Source organism: Phaenicophaeus curvirostris, chromosome 1 (genome assembly GCF_032191515.1).
Source record: "Phaenicophaeus curvirostris isolate KB17595 chromosome 1, BPBGC_Pcur_1.0, whole genome shotgun sequence".
Lineage (NCBI taxonomy): Eukaryota > Metazoa > Chordata > Aves > Cuculiformes > Cuculidae > Phaenicophaeus > Phaenicophaeus curvirostris.
The window spans coordinates 62,159,585-62,178,854 of record NC_091392.1 but is presented as its reverse complement, the minus strand read 5'-3'; the positions used below and the strand labels follow the sequence as shown (position 1 = coordinate 62,178,854).

General features: G+C 37.9%; 1 protein-coding gene across 1 annotated transcript in view; it reads right to left on the bottom strand.

The window, feature by feature from the left end:
* POLR3B (RNA polymerase III subunit B) overlaps positions 1–19,270 on the bottom strand; it is an 80,215-nt gene that overhangs the window by 16,841 nt on the left and 44,104 nt on the right. Inside the window, exons 19-23 of the mRNA XM_069859631.1 lie at positions 18,672–18,799; positions 11,438–11,647; positions 9,419–9,577; positions 7,870–7,987; positions 6,811–6,953 (exon numbers count right to left, since the gene is read on the bottom strand). Coding sequence (XP_069715732.1) covers positions 6,811–6,953; positions 7,870–7,987; positions 9,419–9,577; positions 11,438–11,647; positions 18,672–18,799 — 758 coding nt within the window. The remainder of the gene's footprint in view (positions 1–6,810; positions 6,954–7,869; positions 7,988–9,418; positions 9,578–11,437; positions 11,648–18,671; positions 18,800–19,270) is intronic.

The following is a 19,270-nucleotide window of genomic DNA, read 5'->3' as shown; positions in this document are numbered from 1 at the left end:
TAAAAAACTTTTAAAAAAGCTTAAAGACACCATTCCTACATCTAATACTATTCCTAAAAACAAGTAACTGCAATTAATTTCAAAATGCAAACCTGATCTTATTTTGCAGTCAGTTGCCTTCAAAAGCTTTTTAGAGACTAAGGTTTGCAGATCACACTGTAAGCTCCTGAATTTGCTACTCTCTTTCATCCCTGACCGCTGAGCCAGAGTTTGCAGCAGGGCAGAAAAAGGCAAGCCTAGTGGTTCAGCATTGCCCAGCAGCTGCGAAAAAGTGACCAAGTGAATTAATCCACATAAGTGGAATTAGCACTTGCAACTTGTTCATAAAACAGCAAAGGAGAAAAGAAGAGGCTGGATTTAAAACAGCCTCAACTTCCAACTGTTGCCCTGTCCAACTAAGACCTGCATTTCATTTCACAACTGCGCTGCCCAACTATTCCCCATACAATCATGATAAATAGGACATGCTCAAACAAGTGGGTAACTTTCTCTGGCTCTTACTGAAAGTTTTTATGATATCCTAATTGTTACTTATTTAGACATCACAGGAAAATCATTCCCCAGCACTCACACAGGACACACAATTTGGTTTCATTCACTTCCCTTCCCCTTGCAAATTTTATATGCTGCATCTGAAATATAGCAAAAGAATTTGAAACTAAATGTTATACTGCGATGGGCCTAGATCTGCTCCCACCTTTACACTCCGTAGTTCTCATCTAGGACAAGAATCAAACACCATCCAGAAAATTCTGCAGGCAAAACAAAAAACCAAGATTTTTTTTTTTTTTATGTGGACTAACAAGAGGGTTGTATGTTTGAGCAAGAAAGCATCCAGAAGCTTGTTACATCTCATTTATTTTCAACTGAAAAACAAATTAAACTACAGAAATAACTTTGTCTATCAATTTCATGATGTCATCTTGCAGTGAAAATGCTAACAAATTCTTTTAAGATATCCCACTTTCACTCTCCCTAGAAAAGTGGATTAAGCATGGTAGTTTACTGCAAGGATAATTGTTTAAATTAAAATAAACTTAAATCAGACGTCTACAGTGGTTTAACACATATATAGTGTATAAAGCAGCCATAGGCAGTGTTTTTCAGTGCTATTGTATGTTAGCCAATAAATGACAGCCCACTGACTATGCATGATGGCCCCCATCCTCTCACACGCTATCTGCATCAATCCTGACAGCATCCCAACACCCATCTACCACCACAAGGCCCTGACAGAGCATAAAGATCCTCTCATCCCAAAAGTTCTTTTCTCCTTTAATACCTTTTTCCAAACAAGAGAAATTCAGGTTTCCAGAATTGATATCTTTTATTTGGTTGTTTTTACAGTTTGCTGACAAACATGAATATAGACAGACTTGTAAACCATCAGTTCAGCAAGAAGGGGGAAGGAGAGTAACAGGGAGGGGGCAGGGACAAAACACAACAGTATGGGAAAGTTTTTCACTGAGCTACGATAAGATGCCTTCTATACACACACATGCCAAATGAAAAAAAATATCATCAAATAAGTCAAAACAACCTAATATAGAAAACTAATTACTACCAGCAGGAGGGACATTAGAGAGCAAAGGAGACTAAGTGAATAGAAGCAGCAGTAATACCAGTTTCTATCAGCAAGATAAAAAGAGGCACGTTACTAGATGTGCTTGTTTACTTATTCTAATGATATGGTGGTACAAGAGCTAAAACTAACTTGAAAGGCGTCTCTTTCAGATTTACCAGATTTGCCAGAATTTGGAAATAGTCTTGAGAAAAAAAAGACTACACTGCGTAGCTATAACACCGCGACATATATTATGGACAAGCGACAAGCAGATTTGCAAAAATTAGTAAGGCTAAACAAAAATGTACATCTGCTTCAAAACTCTCTAATTACATACTGTGTTGACTAACTAAGCATAAAACAAGTCCAGCAGAGAAAAATGCTGCATCACATAAGCTTTGTTCAATATTGAATCATTCACTGATCTATCATATCACGTGCTACATCCCATTTGACATAAGAGGTAAAGAACAGAATTAAAATTAACAGATAAATAATGCATAAGTAAACTTGATTAGTTTTCTTATTAAAAACATCACTCTAAATGAGAGGAGGTGCTAGAAGACAATACAGTTTGTACACTGCTTTCCCATGAGCTGCTGAATGGTCTGATGTGATAAATTTGCATAGTCTGAAGCACACAAAGAGCTGATTAATTGAAACCCTTACAATGCTTCTGGAAGCAGCTATTGTAAAACAATAACCATAGGAACTTTACAAAATACACATGGCTGAATGAGTCAAGAGCTTAATAAAACGTGTGTTCAGGATAAACTATTTGGAAACAGAATTAGAGATTTTTATTCTGTGCCATAAAATGCTAAATCACCCTAATTTCAGAGGTTCAGTTGAGGATTTACTGAAAAGGTCAGAAGGTTACCTGTTTGCTGCTTGAGATAAAAAATGCTGTAATTTTCTTCTTAAGACAGCAAGCTAAGCAGCCGTTTTGTTAAAAATACATAGGAAAAAGAAAGGTATAAGAAGTTTCAATGGCATTCTGACAATTCATTTGCTCATATTCAGCTTCTGAAGATAAAAATATTAAGAAATTCCTACCTTTCCTGATGCCTAATACCTACTAATCATCTCACATTCCTGCAGTCGATAACAGCAAATTCTTCTTAATGCCACTTCAACCACTTAATTCCTATAAACTAACTGATGTTTTATTAGAGATAAAGTACAAAGTCTGACTTGTAACTAGGGGGAAAATTACACAAGTAGCCATTCAAAACTAACATCTTACTTTACATGTTCTGCTTGTACCTACTGTACAAGAGGCAATAAAAAGGAGAAAGATAGTTGGTTCTCAACAACAAAATCAGGCAAGCAGAAGGAAGATGCTCAAACTTGGTAAAAATGTTTTAAAAGTAAGCAAGGTCAGACTTTGGTAGATAATCGGTATTGTTATCAAGTTTACGTAGCTGACAATGCTGTGAATGGATTTTGTTTTGATACTAAAGAACATGGTTCATTTAGGAAAACAAAGACCATCTTTCATGAATTTAAACTCGCTTCCTTGTTTTAGAGTTGTTTAAGTGCAGATACTTCAGAAAGGTTTAATCCTTTATCTTAGATCTTCAGCTATTAAAAAGCTTCTGTTTGCCAGTTCAAACAATCTCTTGCTTAAATACAGTTTTTCCACTCCTCAGGAATACTGTTCAGTATTGCTGCTTAGTTCTGTGATCTACAGGACCTTTGTTGGAGGTGTTAATCCTTTTTCACATGAGAGACTGAGAAATGTTCTTTCAGAGAAGTGATATATTGCTTTTTTTCACATCAAAGGAGCCCAACTTTTTCCTCATTGTGACTTGTAGCAAAGCAAGAGGAAATCTGGAAATATAATAATTTAGTCTGTATGGAACTCCGATGAAGCTTCTTTAGCTGAACAATTCTTTAGCCTTCTGTGCTTTGAAAAGTGACTTTGCTTGAAGAATGCATGATTAAAAAACCAAAATAATTAACCAAAAGAGTTTCTTTATCCTTCTGGAAAAAATACGACGCAATACAGTTTAAAAAATGTCCTACAGCTCGAGATAAGTCCCGCCTGGTAGGTAAATATATTTTTTGCGAGACATTAGAAGCTTAAGGGCTTATATACAAGAGTGACAGCCCGACTCCCAAAGATCTTTAGACAAAGTCCAGTTTGAAGATGAATATTGAGACAGAGCAAAATATTTGCTAGTGTGTTTCCCAACACAACGTGATGGCCTCATTTGTGTTTTTTCTCCTTCTCATACACATCTTTGTTGACAGGGCTTGAAGGGAAGGCTAGCTTCTACAGGCAGTTTGGAAGAAGTGTACTTAAAACACAGACTTGAATGAAAAGAGGGTGTGGTGAACAGGCCAGAAGTGGTGACCCTTGCCAATACCTTCTTGACATGCAAGAGGACACAAAGAAGGTAGCAAATACAGGAGCAGCAGCATAGATCTATGTTATCATAGGGGCCTACAAAATCTATTACATATTTAACGAATGTCTCTTCTGTAACAAAAGGCTAAAGCTGGTTTGTGAGATTTAATCTGTTATATCCCAGACACCTTCCAATCCTGTTCCTTTGCTTCTTTCTATCCCAGCAATAAGGTATAGCTTTGGAACACAGGAAAAAGCTCATAAAAAAAACCTCGAGCAATGTGGTTTGTGCAATCTCTTACTTTACACATATTTAATTATTTTAAAACTACTACAATAATTCTATGAAATCAAATCTCATCTACATGCATTCCTTCTAGAATATAAAAATACTTCATGGAAAAGATTGACAATACAGAAAGGAGAGAAATATGCTTTGTCTCCCTCTCACTGAATCAAGGTACTTGTTAATTTAAGCTCATCACAGGTTTAAATGGCCCTATGGTGGGGTTAAAGCTGACATCAGAAATTAAACTTGAAGTGGCAATTGCCTGCATTCAGACAAAGATGAGAGAACAAATTCAGGGCTAATTAAAAATTCTATCAATGGAAAATGTTAAACTGTTTGTATTACGATTTCTACTTCACAATTGTCTATGCTCCTCTGTTATGATGGATCCTTCCCTGATTTGATGTCAGAGAAGGATGATGCTGGACAGCTAACAAGCACATGCCTACAAAATCTGTAACACAACTGCTGCAATATTCCAACTCATATATCCAAAACCATGCTGAAAGAGACACTTGCTATTCCAAATAACAGATGGTTTTGTCTTATTATTGTTATTACAGGTCCAAAACACAAATATATGGGCAATCAGTCATTCCTGGCTGGGTTTTTGAAGGCAAGTCAAGAACGTACTGCTTCTTTACCTTATGAAGCCCTCAGTAGGTACCGTTTTCCCAGTCACTTGGGGAATCAGTGAGAATTGCTTCCTACTTTTATATCAAAAGCCATCTTAAACGTACAATCAGGAAAAATATTTCAATATTTATCAGAAGAGTTTCTGTTTCTTAATGACAGCAGAAACAATGCCAGGATTTATTTTAGGATATAGTATGTCCAGACCCAATTTTATGAGTCTATGGAAAGATACTGTGGAAACAAGGGTGTTCGTTGAGAAAGCTGGATGTCCTGGAGCATTTCTTGCAGTTTCATCTCATTTCACTTACTCTGATTTTCATATGGATGTTGTGAAAGTACCAGCTCTCTGCCAAGTGATTCCAGAGCATATTTGCCCACAGAATTCCCTGGTTCTGCCTCAAGAGTGCAGGATGTGAATCAGCACAACAAAGTCAAACCCAATATGAGGCCAAGACAAGACCAGAAACAGTGTAAACCAAGGCCACAGAGTGCAGAAGACGACACTTGCAGGGAGCTCCCCCTAAGAAAAATCACTTTCTCTTCCATGCATCTTCTGACAAAGAGAAGACTTCTCACAAAAGGCCACTTGGTTTCCAAGACAACGTCCCTTACTTAGTACTGTAATTGGAGGTATTACCGCCTAGTTCATTGAGTACAACAAGTTTTAAGTATTAAAGTTTCAAATCTAAACTGTCCCCCCCATTATTTCCTCAGTTCTCTTTCTATCCTATAGCAGATACTTGTGTTACCAGTTATAAGAGGCTGGTGTGCACAGAATGCTCTCGTTCCAGTTCCTCAGAAATAAAAGGAAGTAAGGATTTTTTGTGTCCCAGTAGTTAAGACAGTGTCACATTTGTACCATACCAAGAAAGAAGTGTATGTGCTGCAATGGAAAGGATTCAGTAGCATCTACCTCTTTCCCTCCCCACCACATCTGATATGAGACCAAGCAATGTTCTCAAACCAAAATAAGCCCTAAAAATGTCACAAGATTACATTCGGCTCTTCAGTTTAGTGTAGCACATACAGTAAGGCAGAAGATCACACTGAAAGTACTAAAATTCTAGATTTTCCAAGCGTACAGATAGATGAAAACATGTCAAAACCTGGTCCCCACTGAGACACAAGAAGCTTTTAAATGAGTTACAGTGCAACTGTTTTCAGTGGTTTCTTTCTTTGCACCCTTCCCTGAACCTTGAGATTCAGAGACGTGTTCCGAGTCAAATTTTTTTGCCATTAAGGTCAAAAGGAGTCCACTGCTTTTTTCAATAGATATGGAAACAGGCTCCTGATTCTCATCTTACTATTAACACTTGAGAGCTACATGCCACTGAGCAGCTTTGTATTAGGTATGCCTTTTGAACTCTCAGTTTGATGATCCAGAGGCGCCCCAGAACATGTCCCAAGTGTATTTTTAAAAGCATTTTCCCCTTCTTTCTATTCTCTGTTGCTACACTCCTAGTTACATCCCTGATTTTTTTCCCTTTTACACCATGGCTCCGAGCAGTCTCAGATACAGTCATGGCTGTATCTACAGTCTTGTCTTTAGAGTAGTATGTCTGCACCACCTCATTCTATCTCTGGTCATTTCTGTCCATTCAGAATAGGCCCTTTCACTCTGTCCTCTAATATCTCTCTTGATAACCCACTGACAAACGTATCACCTAAACCAAAATTTACACTTGGAAAAAAAGAAAAAACAAACTCAAAACCCCGCTCTTCTTTTTAAAGAGACAACTACTTTGTTTTCCAGATTTGTAAGTCAACAGAGAAATGTGCTTGCCACTTCCTCCCCTCAGAAACAGCGCTGCTAAATTAGGTGCACTTAAAACAAAAAAAGGGGTATGCTTTTCTACCACTACATTCATTAAAGATCTGAACTAATCAATGGAAAAACGCATCATGATATTTCGTAAGTACTGTAGGCATACCCAACCAGTAGGCATTTTTATTAAATGTGTTGCTTACCTTTCTGCCCATGACGACTGCTAAATTTATCTCCAATTTCTGGGCGTCTAGTTTGCCTCAATAGCATTTTGATCAAGAAAGCATCCTCTGCATTTGATGAAATCATTACTTTTTCAATATAAGAATCAGTTGCACCTTTGTAGCTAGCAAAAGAAGACAAAACATGAGTTTCACATCTATGAACAGAACACAACTGACAAACAAGTACCTGCCTATCAGTAAGCTTCTGGCTAAACCATAGTCTTCATGGAACTTATATATAGGAGGCCAATGGAGCAAGGATTATATACATAAATATATTTCAGAGCAGCAAAACTAATTCTGCTTTTTTGATTTGGGCATCAATTGCTTGCCTTGCTCTCTGCTGATTTACCAAACTGTTACAGCTATTCCTGACAAAACAGTGAAAACCCCTTCCTTCTTTCTTTCTTTTTACACTTAATGCAAAATTTTAATTTCACACCTCTGAAGCCCTCCTCTGTTCTTTCAACTCTTACTGACTTTCCCATTCACTGGTGCCTTGGTAAGGGACACATAATTGGAGTGGCCAGAAGGAGCTGACTGTCAGCCTCTGAGACAGGAAGGTGTCCATCTCCTGGCCTCCTCACTAGCAAAGTGAAAACAGCATTTTCTGTGGGAACCAGTATGGAGATGTGCCCTGTCACTAAGTACACACGTTCTCTGCCCTCCCACTCATCCTGCTCTTCTCGGGTTTCTCCCTCACTTCATCCATGAGTGACTTCTCTCCCTTCTACCACTGTCGTAGCTCTCTCCTCGGTTTCTCCTGGGAACTTACTCAGCGATTCCTCGCTAAACGTACATCTGCAGGAGGGTTCCCCCCTCTTTTTGCAATTCCAGCCTTACAGGTGTAGAATCTAACTTCTTAGTGATTACATGGTTAGGCACTTCTGAAAAATCCTATGAAAAATCAAGATCTAGAGAACTAGGTCTAATTTGCAGAGGGAAGTTTATTGCTTTGACTTTTCTAGAACTGAATATTTTCTCAGATACCTTTCCTCCTTGTACTTTCCCCAACTACAAAATTATGATGCAACATACGTTACTGGCACATCTTTGTACTGTGGCTGCTGAGGCACGCTACTTCCTTCCAGAGGTGTCTGGGTCACGGTTGGCATAGATTTGTTCACAAGGACTTGCTTATTTTCTACTTTTTCACCTACAAAGAACAAGAAAAAAAAGCAGCATGAAAACTTGTCCAGCTACCTATGTTAGGGATATATTTTAAGCTTTAAAAAAAGTAAGACTGAAGACAAACTGGGAGGAACACGTCAAGGAAGTTTACAATGTTATTTTATTAAATATTGCACAGTAAGGGAATCATTAAATTAGTAGGTTTTCTTGCAGACTCAAACAGAACAGCTTGCATACTGGGTGCGCTATGAGAACAGCTACTCAATATACCCTGGGTCTAAAGAATAAACAAGAGTATCTGAAGTCATCGGCCATAAGTATGGAGAAAATCAACAAGCAACACTCTCACTGACCAGTTTTAGAAATTCACACCTAAATTCAGGACATCACATCATTTCAACAATCAGTTGTGCAAGACCACTTTCAGTCTCTCCTTGCACTTACTTTTTCCTATTGCTTCTGGTCTCACACATCAGCTATTTTCCCCTCCATTTCCGTATCTTGCCCTTCACATAGGAAACCAGATCAACAGCACGATACTAATGCAAATCAAGTACCTGCTTCTCACTTGCTCCACAAAATTACATTGATCTTCAGCCTCTGTCTCTTTTCTGTCCACATGACCTATTTCAAAGAGGTTTTTACCTACAGGCTGAAAAACAGCCTCGGTCTGGAGTCCACCCCAGTCCCATCTATCCTAGTACTTGGGAAGAGCCTTGCTTTTTCTTTTAATTAACTTTGAAAGCTCCATTGTGATGTGTTAAAGAGCAAAAGTGACCCAATTGTATTGCTATAATGGAATTAAGTTCAGTGCCTTGTACAGCATCTTTCTTATTACATCTCAGCAGATCTATTAAGCCGTTTCCTAAGTGATGGATGACAGTATGGGAAGATGCTTTCTCAAATTTATTTCCACTGGGAAGTAATACACCTATCTTCATAACTAAGTGTAGTTGTATTTATTTTCTTGCCTCTCTCCAAACATTTTTGCAAAGTGTTAAAACCCCAATGTTTTCCTTCCTCAAACAACTGAATTAATGACAGCATGCTAGAAGGTTTTGATACATGAAATCATAATAAGGAACCTATCCTTAAAAAACAATGACAGAACCTATAAGAGATAAACAATAAAAAACTACAGTATTAAAAGTCTGTTGATTTGGAGATATAAGAAAAATAGAAGTTCTAATGCTTCAACAGATTCACATTGTTAAAGACTCATTCTTCTAATTAAATATAAGCTTCCATTTTCTCATGCAAAAAACCCCACCAATGACGGATACCACACTGTTTTTGGAAACTAACATTTCTTAGTTTTCCACTAGAACATTGTCACCTTCAAGAAAAAAAAAATTACGCTGAGTATAAAACAAGGTGCACAAGAAATATTAGCAGAACATTAATTTCTACCTCAGATTATGAATACGCCATGACTGCAACATGTAGTTTGACATACCTGGAGAGCAGATACCATCAGCATCTAAAATTTCATGGCGCCAGATTGGTTTACGTGTAGCTGCATCCAACATTGGACCCATCACTTTATCAAATGTCTGGTTTGTGTAACGCTTCAGTGTACACTTGGCATTCTTATATACAAGACACCTTCCAAAACCTAAAATGTAACACAAACTCATCTGCCTAGGAGTTCAAAGATTCTTTATAATACATTACCAGAATAAAATAAGAATGTCAAGTCTGAGCTACAGAATATGTATTTTTTTATTAGTTAAGATTATTAATTGACTTGAACACACATAACACTGTACATGGATACCTAGTAGCTCACAATTTAAAAATCAAATCATGCGTGCTACTTTTTTCAGACATCAGACTACAGCTCCATTCTGAAAATGCGCAAATCCCCTTCTATACCACTGCAGACACATGCACCCATCATTTCTCTTACCTTTGGTGGTCCACAGGGAGACATAACATAGGAGAAGAGACTGTGACAGGATGAGAACAGTTTCTTCACCTTTTGAGAGCTCTAAGAAACCCAAACTTTTACTCAAATTTGTGGTTGACACAAGCTAGCCTACCAGGAAAGCATCGACTTGAGTGTTTAATCACCCCACTACTCTCCTGTTTCACAGCTGAGAGAATTCTGAATTACATATATTCTTATAAAATAGGTTTGTTAAGGGTTTTGGATGAGAAAAGTGGCAGCTCTGGAATTTCTCTCCAAGTACAGCAACTAGCCACAATACTAAACACTTTCATCCTATTTAGTATTAGACAGTCAAGAACAAGACTTTCTAATAATCCTATGTTATTTTAGTTAATTTGAAAGAGGGTTACAGGCACATACAGTACATCTATATCTTCAGATTATGTCAAGTAACTCCTGACAAGCACCACAGCTCTCCCTGTAAATGATACTAGTCCACCAGAAAAGAAAACATTCACTTTTAAATCATGCCTGTTGTTGTTTTAGAAAAGGAGGCATAAATTAAATGCGGCAGACATTAATGCCAAAGATACATGTCTAGGAATACTCTTATTGCTGCCTAGCAACTAGAAGGAAGGGAGCGTGAGGGGGAATAAAGTCATGGAAGAATCTGATTTTGGCCACCCAAAACTAAACCCAATTTGATCGCACTGCACTGCGTCTTCTCTCAAGGGAATTTATTTAGAAAAGAGAGAGAAGAGAGAGTAAGTTTTCAGGCAACTCTCCTCCAACCTCCAGCAGCATTAACATAAAAGTGCTGAAGAATTTTGGAAAGCACAAGACAGGCCAGAGTGGCACAAACATAGGTTTCACTTAGTTACCTTCTATCTGGTGCTTACGTACTTCTTCTTAAAATACACTGTGCTGCACAGATCTTTTTAAATTTTGTTTTTAAGGAAGCAGGTCATTAGTTTACCTCATAATAAACACTAAATTATTTTGCTTTACACAATACTATTAGTTTCCCTCCGAAAGCAGGCAATACTGCTATTGCTCCCTCAGAGCATCAAGTTGACAATGATACAAACTGCCATGCATTTAATTTCTTTCCCAAGTACATTCCAAAGTCTAATTTCATCTATTGCTTTTGTTACTGGGGAAAATAATGAGACCCCTCTGTTTGTAACGAACAAAGGTTCAGGTTATCTGAAAAGCAAGCCTAACAGAAGAGACTATCCAGTACCTCACATTGTTTTGTAAACTAAATATTTTCAAAAAAGGACCATTTACATATTTTTATTTGAGCTCAAACATTAGCTATTTTTTCTTATATTATCCACACTCAGAAGGTGATTCACATGTTTGCAACTTCATCACACTATTGCATGCAATAACAATCACTGCTCATGCGGAAAACAAGCAAAAGCACTCAAAGTAGTTTTGGAATTCAAGTTATTAATTGGAGATGTATTGTTCATAACTGCAATACAAGTCATTATAGCGTAACACCACGAGACAACAAGTTTATTAAAACATGTATCAGATCACACACTGGCGAAATGGGAAAGAATTGATGGTTCTTACCTCTGTCCAAAGAGGCCTTGTTTAAAACAAGAGCATCCTCAATATCATAACCACTGTAGCTCATCACAGCGACCGTGGCGTTCTGTCCAGCAGGCAGCTTCTCAAAATCTATCAATTCAATTGTTTTTGTTTTTACCATTGGCTTTTGTGGATAGGCTAGCAGATACATAAGAGTATCTATCCTGTTTCTTTGGTTGTACCCGATAGTACCTGTGTGTAAAAGAAAAATGAAAGTGTGTGAACATTAGTGAGTTTCCTAGAAATATTTTGGCTAAAAAATTATCAAATTAACTAAAACCACAAACTGAGGAATTTAATGTAATAACAGAAATTCTTCAAGAAAAGAAGGGGAAAAAAAATAAGAAAAGAGACCAAACCAAAACAACTCTACTTTGTTATATTTAAGTAATGGTGTTAAGTGGCTTCTTAATTTAAGCTTCCACAAAGAATTACTTATTTTTTTCTTACACAGGGAAAACCCAAGCATCAAGATAAAAAGAAAAGCAACAACAAAAGAAATCAAAGTCAGGTCCTATATGAACCAAATGCAAATAAGATTTCTTTTTCAATCGTGACACTGAATAACAGTGCAAGTATGAAGTTTGCTTTTATTGTTCTAATAGCCATAGGGTCTTTTTTGGAAAGCTGAACTTGTATTCCATAAATCTGATCCAAAATTTCATGAGAATCAATAGAAAGACACCCATTGAGTTCAAGAAGAACTCTGGATCAAGCTCTGCATCTTCCACATCATATTTCCTTCCTTTTTTTTTTCTGGACAATAATTAGTTCAACAGCAGCCTGGGTTAGAATGTCACAAAGCATGAACAAAGCATACAGCTACCAGCAGCCAAGACTGATTTACTTTCTGAAATTAGAGGTGTCATTGCTAGAAAGACTACAGTGGAAGTTCACTCACAATATATTTGTCCTTTTACATGAAATTAATTTTAAATTTACGGGTCAGAATTCAATCCTTTGTATAGACCTCCCAGCTTGAGACTGAAATTTTTGGCCCTGTCCCATCAGACTGCCAAAATGTCTTCTGAAATCTGAGGAAAAAATAATTAACACCCAGCAGGGAAACATAAACTGTTGTATAGCAGAACAAAAGTTAAGGCAATCATATGTTATTAGTTTGCTGTACCAGGCCTATGCTATGTCTCTAAGCAATTAAGAAATTATAGTCTGAAAAGTTAAAGTTTTGAAGTCTCAGGTGCTAAATATTCTGCAGTCCTTCTGCTTAGGAGGTACATCTTTCAAAACCTTTCCATTTTCTCTTCCATCTTCTGAGGCTGGTTGCTTTCAAGGAAAGGTCAAAGAAGTCACTGTGTAATGAAGACTTCACATAGCCAGAATACAGCATAGCTGAACAAAAATCTGCTCGTAGGGGAGGCCAGCTTCATGTTTTATATGCACCTACTTTCAATTTCCAAATGCCTGCATTTAAATAAAATGTCTAGAAAATCAAATAGCTAAAACCAGACAGCCTCACAGGCAGTTCCAGAGATCTACTCTGTCCTGGGCACTAAGCTCTCTCTCTCCTAAACCACCACAGGTCTACCCTTCCTGGGGTGAGGAGGAAGGAGAAGTGTGAGAACGGGGAGACAGCTCAACAGGTACTGTCTGAAAAAAACAAACTGTTGTAACTGGTTCTTCACCTGGACTTTGCTTGGTTTTAGAATGTGGATTTGAAACCATGGGCACAGTACTTATTAACAGTGAGGAAGGTTCAGTAGAGTTGACATGCTTTATACGTCTCTTGCTTTTGCTCATTGCTTTTCTTTGTTGTTTTTTTTTTTTAGACAAGGAAATTAATCATCCCTGAGCAGTAATTTCTGTCTCCAGTAAGAAGTAAGCTGGTAGAGCCTGGGTTCATTGACACTGAAAACCCTCCCAGTCGCCCCCTGCGAGGCCGACTATCTGAAGACCCCATTACTTCTGATACTCCTATAGCCTAAGTATTAGACGTTGTTTTCATTACACTGTGATAAACAAACATGTTTTCCCACTATATAGCTAGGAAAATTGACTTCCAAATTAAAAACTTTAAAGTTCAGACCACTTTTTCCCCTCTGCACCTAGAATGGACAGAATAATCTGTGTGCTTTTCATGGAAAGGTACATTCTTCTGCTGTTGAGAGAAATCTTCCCCTGAGTATGCCACAACAGCTTTCACTTTTTAAATGCTTGCAGTTTTGTTCTCCTCTGGGATGCTTATATGTCATACCTGCTCTGGTTCACTAGTTAGGGATGCTGAGATGGAATGAAGCCTGGAGCACCTGATCATAGCTAAACTTGTCCTTTCTACCCCATTAACAATCTGTGGAAGACCCCTATACATCAAGGATTACAGATGAAGCTTTTAGGTATTTCAGGTACATGGATGCTTCACATATTTCAAACTTAGTATTTTTATCAGAGGTTCAGATAAGCCTAACAGAATTGCTGCTGTTTGTACCAGATCAGGAGCCATGAGAGAACGACATTACTGAGATTTTGAGCCTCAATAATAAATGGCATTCAGGCACTTCTTCACGAGCAGATTGCAGTATTCCATCAAAGAGAAAACATACATATATATCAATGATGGATATCTTAGCAGAAAATAAACTGGATAGAGAATCATTCAAGAGCATAAGTGAAATAAATTAGCCAAAAATCACACCGTATGTCAGCAATATTTGTTCTAATAGCTATAGTAAAAGTTACACAAATAATGCCTTCTCTTTGTTAGGCTGGTCTAACGAACCAGAGCCTTAAAACACAATATGCTTATGTGAAATTAAGCAGCAGCTTTCTTCTTCTGAGGACTGGTGTGTTGGGACAAGACCTCTGTGTGAGCGTTGGAGTGAAGGAAATCACCAGCTTTATTTCTGTTTTCTCTATGGCAGAACAATGTCCTTGTTTGCTTCAGCCAAACAGCCAAGCAAAAGTAAAGTATAATTAAACTTCACTATAAAAAACCCTGCTCACAATGTCCCATATTTATAATTATCCCAACAGCAAGAACCATTTTTCTTCATTGGTAATTAGCCCTGTTTAAGGCAAAACACACAAGGTTGATCTGGATACAACTAAGAAAATTTTCTTGCTTTTCCCAGTGCTTGGTACACCGAGAATGCATGTGCGCTTTCTTTCCTTTTTCCATTTCCTGACAATTTTTTTTTTCCTTTGAAGTATCACTGTGAAGTTATCACTATAAAAGTGCTATCTATTGATATTTAGCATAAATGGGATACTGTTATTCTAATGCAGAAAGCTGTGAGAGCATGTTAGAACAAACAGCAAGCTAAAATAAGCATTTATCCAGTTCTCTAGTGCATTACTCAAAGTGACATTAAACTGTACAATCAAAGTTAACAAGGATACAGAAATCAATCTACTTAAGATATGAGCTGAAACGGCTACTCTTGCACCTGCCAAAAAAAGAATTGCTGTACTTCTGTATTTCACCATGGATTTTCTACTATTTTGTCCTTTAATATGAGCACAAAACAACAGAGAAAGGACCACAGTTTTAAAACACTGCACTGAACCTTGTGGAGGAGGCTCCAACTCAGCTCAGACAGATTTTCACAATACATTTATTGAGTGATCAGGATGTTCAGCATTTGAAACACTCTTTTCACCGCAGAAAGATTAAGAAGTCAGTTAAAAAGATTATCGGTAAACTGGGAGAAGCAGTCTAGCACACTTCTGTCTCAGCACTTCCGTGTCTGCTACCAGGGGAAGAAGAGTTGGCAAAAAGAGACCATGTCATAGAGCACAAACACTGCTCCTCAAAGAGCAGAGGCAGAACCAAACCTTGGCCATAAGGCACTCGGGTCCAGCTGTGATTACCAGTAACAGCTGGTTTTGCTTTGACATTTATTTCGACTCTCTGCCAAAAGGCTAGCCATACAAAATTGGGAGTACTTTAGTCCTCAGTCCACCAACAAGCCTTTCACAACTGTGAAAACCCAACAAACTCCAGATTCAGTTCCTTGAAGCACATGTCTTTTCACCTCAATTTTAACACATTTGGCTGGTGCACAAGGCAAAGTGGTATATCAAGGCCTTCCTATTTCACAGAAGAAGCAGAATGTACATGATACAGCAACAGTGGGGTTTTTTGTAATATCAAAGAAGTTGCTTCAACATAAACGTCTACAACAAAGCTCTCCCCCACCTACCATCTCAAATACTTCTGCTCAAATACTTTCTGCTCTTTCACAGGTTAAAGTAATAATTAATACCTAAACCCTCCTCTCCTTACTCAAGACTTGTGTTTTGACATTGGGGTTGAAACTGGAGTGCACAGTTGGGCTGTGAGAGATCACAGCTTGCTTTGTGTACCCACACTGCCGCTTTCACAGATGCGCATGTGCCTGTACAATATGGTGGATTACTGGCAGGAAAATGTGTATGTTTTCATTTCTCACATTAGGCTTATTTACAACACTTCACTGTCACAGAGGTACACAGTGTAAAACTGACTGATTTTCTATGTTTTAAATGGAATTGAGAGCTCCATTTAATATTATTTCTTCAATTCTAGGAGCCTTTGATCCTCTTAAACATTATTTTAGCAACATACGGAATGCAAACAGTACAGACTCTTGTATTTTAGTCTTAAACATTCTTCAGATTTTAAGCTATAACTGTTAACTTTGCATTGAAATGTCAATGTTCAACTGAGGTCCTTGCAGCTGCTGTTGTATTTGCCACCTCATCATAACTTCCCCTCCGCCTTACAGTTCTGCCTACAACATACGGTAAATTATCTGTGCCAAACCAGAGGGATTTCATTTCAATTCCATTTCACTGAAATCCAGTTTGCTCAGTAAGCGAAGCCCTGGTCTTCCAACAAGATGATTCATTCTACCCATAAAAATAAGGTATTTTTCAAGACAGTTAATGTTATCCTACAGAAATATTAACATTTTAACACTTAACACTTGGGTTACGGAACTCATTACAAGCTCTGATGTCCACCCTCCCATTTACTTGTGCTTTCACACCTTTCCCTAGCTCAATGTTGCTTAAAAAAAAAAAAAAAGAAGAAAGGCTCTCCAACGCTGCTGGCACAGCCCCATGATGTGGTCAGAGGGGTCAATGTTGAATAGCACAAGTCTCTCCTTCCCCAGCCTGAGCCCTGGGGCTCTCTCCATGCCCCCAGGTTTTGACAGTCTAGGGAGTGACACAGTGGACTTGGACATGAGACTTTCCACATGACAGTGTTGGACCAGGAATTACTCAGCAATTTCTGGATGGGGAAAGAAAGCAAGAAGGGTGGGTGGATCCTTAAAGGTGAGGGTTTGAAACAGTACATCCCAACCCTTCATAAACACAAACAGAAAAAAAGCATATGTCATATTTCAGGAATATCATCTAGGTCTCACTTCATCAATAAGTGTAGAGAAAAATCTTTTCTGCCCTTAAATTTTGCCACTTACGGTGGCTTTTTTTAAGCAGTTATCACAAAAAGCTTCAGGTGTTTGCAGATACTTCAGACAGAGCAAAATATAGTTCAGGTCATGTGCCAACTTTTAAAATGTACTTTTATCTAGCAGCTTATTCTTTGAGTCAGGTGTTTTGTCATAACAAACCGAAACAAAGGCTTTTTTTTATTGCTCAAGATATTCAATGGCTTTTGTGTTCCTAGCGTCAGCAGGAACGTCAGAGGATTGTATCCAAGGAGCTAAATGTGCAAGACCTAGGGTCAAAGCAGCTGAATACACCAACCTCAGAAAACACAGACAATGAATTGCAAATGACACTCAAAACAAAACGGGGAAAAAAACCTTCACACAGAAAACTACAAAGGAACTCCACAGATACTGAATTGGCTTTCTGTACACACTGATCCTGCTTAACTGTGTGTGGTAACTAACCAAACCTTCTGAGACTAATAGTCATAAAATAGAGACTTGGGGGTGGGAGGGGAGATAATGGGAGGGGGGAGAACTGTAAGGGAAAAAGATTGCATCGCTCCTCTTTTTTTTTTTCTTTTTTAAAGTATAAAGGAAGGACATGCATCTGCTGCTATTTTCTGCTATTTTGATATTCTGAAGATGACAGTTTGGCACAAGACAGTTACTTTGCTATTAATTCTGCTGAAGAAGTCTCACAAAAGGTGCAGTGTTTCAGTGTTGAACACACAGCACAAAACAAAGGGTTTAGTAAACCTAACAGAAGTGCTAGTTTTTTTCATGACACAGAGCTGTTCTAGTGTAGCTCTCAACTTGTGAGCAAGCTATCAATATAAGACATAAAACTGGCACATACACCGCAAGTCTGAATGCAGCTGTCTGAATTGATGTACTACTGATCAGGTTCTTCTTGGGACTCACTCTGGCTTGATCCCAGCCCTTACGACTTGGGATGTTTTAATGCTAGTTTAGCTGTGTATTAAAGGAAGGTTTAAAACTTACCTAGCGTCAATTATCCACAACAGTAAATTTACCAAATGGTTGTTTTTTAATGACCAGCTATCACATTTGTAAAAAGTATTATTAAGTGATCAAGATACTAATTTTGTTTAAGTGATCAAGATACTAATTTTGTTTCAGTCATTTTGCTGAAAGGCCGTTACTTACCCTCTTCACCCAAAACAGCAAAAGCCCAAGATCTAAACTACTCCTGCAGGAAATGTTCATGTAACTAAGCACTCTCTTTCACATTTTGACTCCTTTTATTCTCTAATGGCAGAGTATCTAAACAGATACTTTAAAATTTATTAAAAATACTACTTAAATTTATTTATTTACAGGGCACCTACTCAACTATTACAGGAAATTCTCTCTCCCTCCTCCCTCTCTCTCTCTCTCTCTTTGTGAGAGCACTTTGTAACTCTTTTTGTCTGGAAACCCACAGTGCATTGCAGCATAAAGAGGAAAAACTCCCATTCTGCCAATCCTGCAGCTACACTGAAAACTTGAAAGCCATGATGATGATAAAAAAAAACAACAGAAAAGCAATAGTACCCTAGTTTCCCCATTTTTCCTTTAAGGATTAAGACCTGCAGATATGGTCTCCATTAAGTAAAACAGACTGGTATTTTTTTCCTTTCATTTTTTCCAACTTTTAGAGGTAAATTTGTTCTTGCTCTAAGCTAAAGATGCACTCTTTTCCTCTTCCTAGCAAAGCTTTTACATGAACTAGGGAATACATAATTTTTCTGCTTCATCACTTCTGCTACATAGCTTGAAAAACTACGTAACACTCCAAGAAGGAATAGAAAAAGTCTTACCCATTGCTTGTTTCCCCATGGCACACTGGTAAGTGTTTCTTGGAGACTGGTTGTGGTGAGGATACGGAATCAGCCCAGCACAGACACCAAGAAGCGTGAAAGGCTCAATCTCCAAATGTGTTGTGTCTCTTAAAAGAAAAAGTACCAGTTATTACCAGCCTTGTGAACAAACATCTTAACTAGAATTTACTTAATCTAGTATCAACTCATAATACTTCAATTCAATTCTGTTTGGGAAAATATAACTCAGTAGGACCTAAGAATATGAATTCACTACAGGATTTTTTTTTTTTTTCTAAAAGAAACAACTTCCTTTTGGCTTTAAGTGCTTCCATGTGAAAAGAAATGAAGGAGAAATAAATGAGGATTTATGTATTTCCATCATGGAGAAAAAGCCTCCAGATAACGACGACCCGAAGGAGCTCAGCAGGACATCAGAACATCAGTTTATGCAGTAAGGCCCAAAATGCCTTAAGGAATGTTTTCTCATGTAATAAGAGTCCTCCACATCAAATTACCAGTCTCTGAAATCTAGATATCTGCTGGGGAAGTGGAGGAAGGAAGAGCAAGGCAGATTCAGGTATTGAAAATAAAAAAAC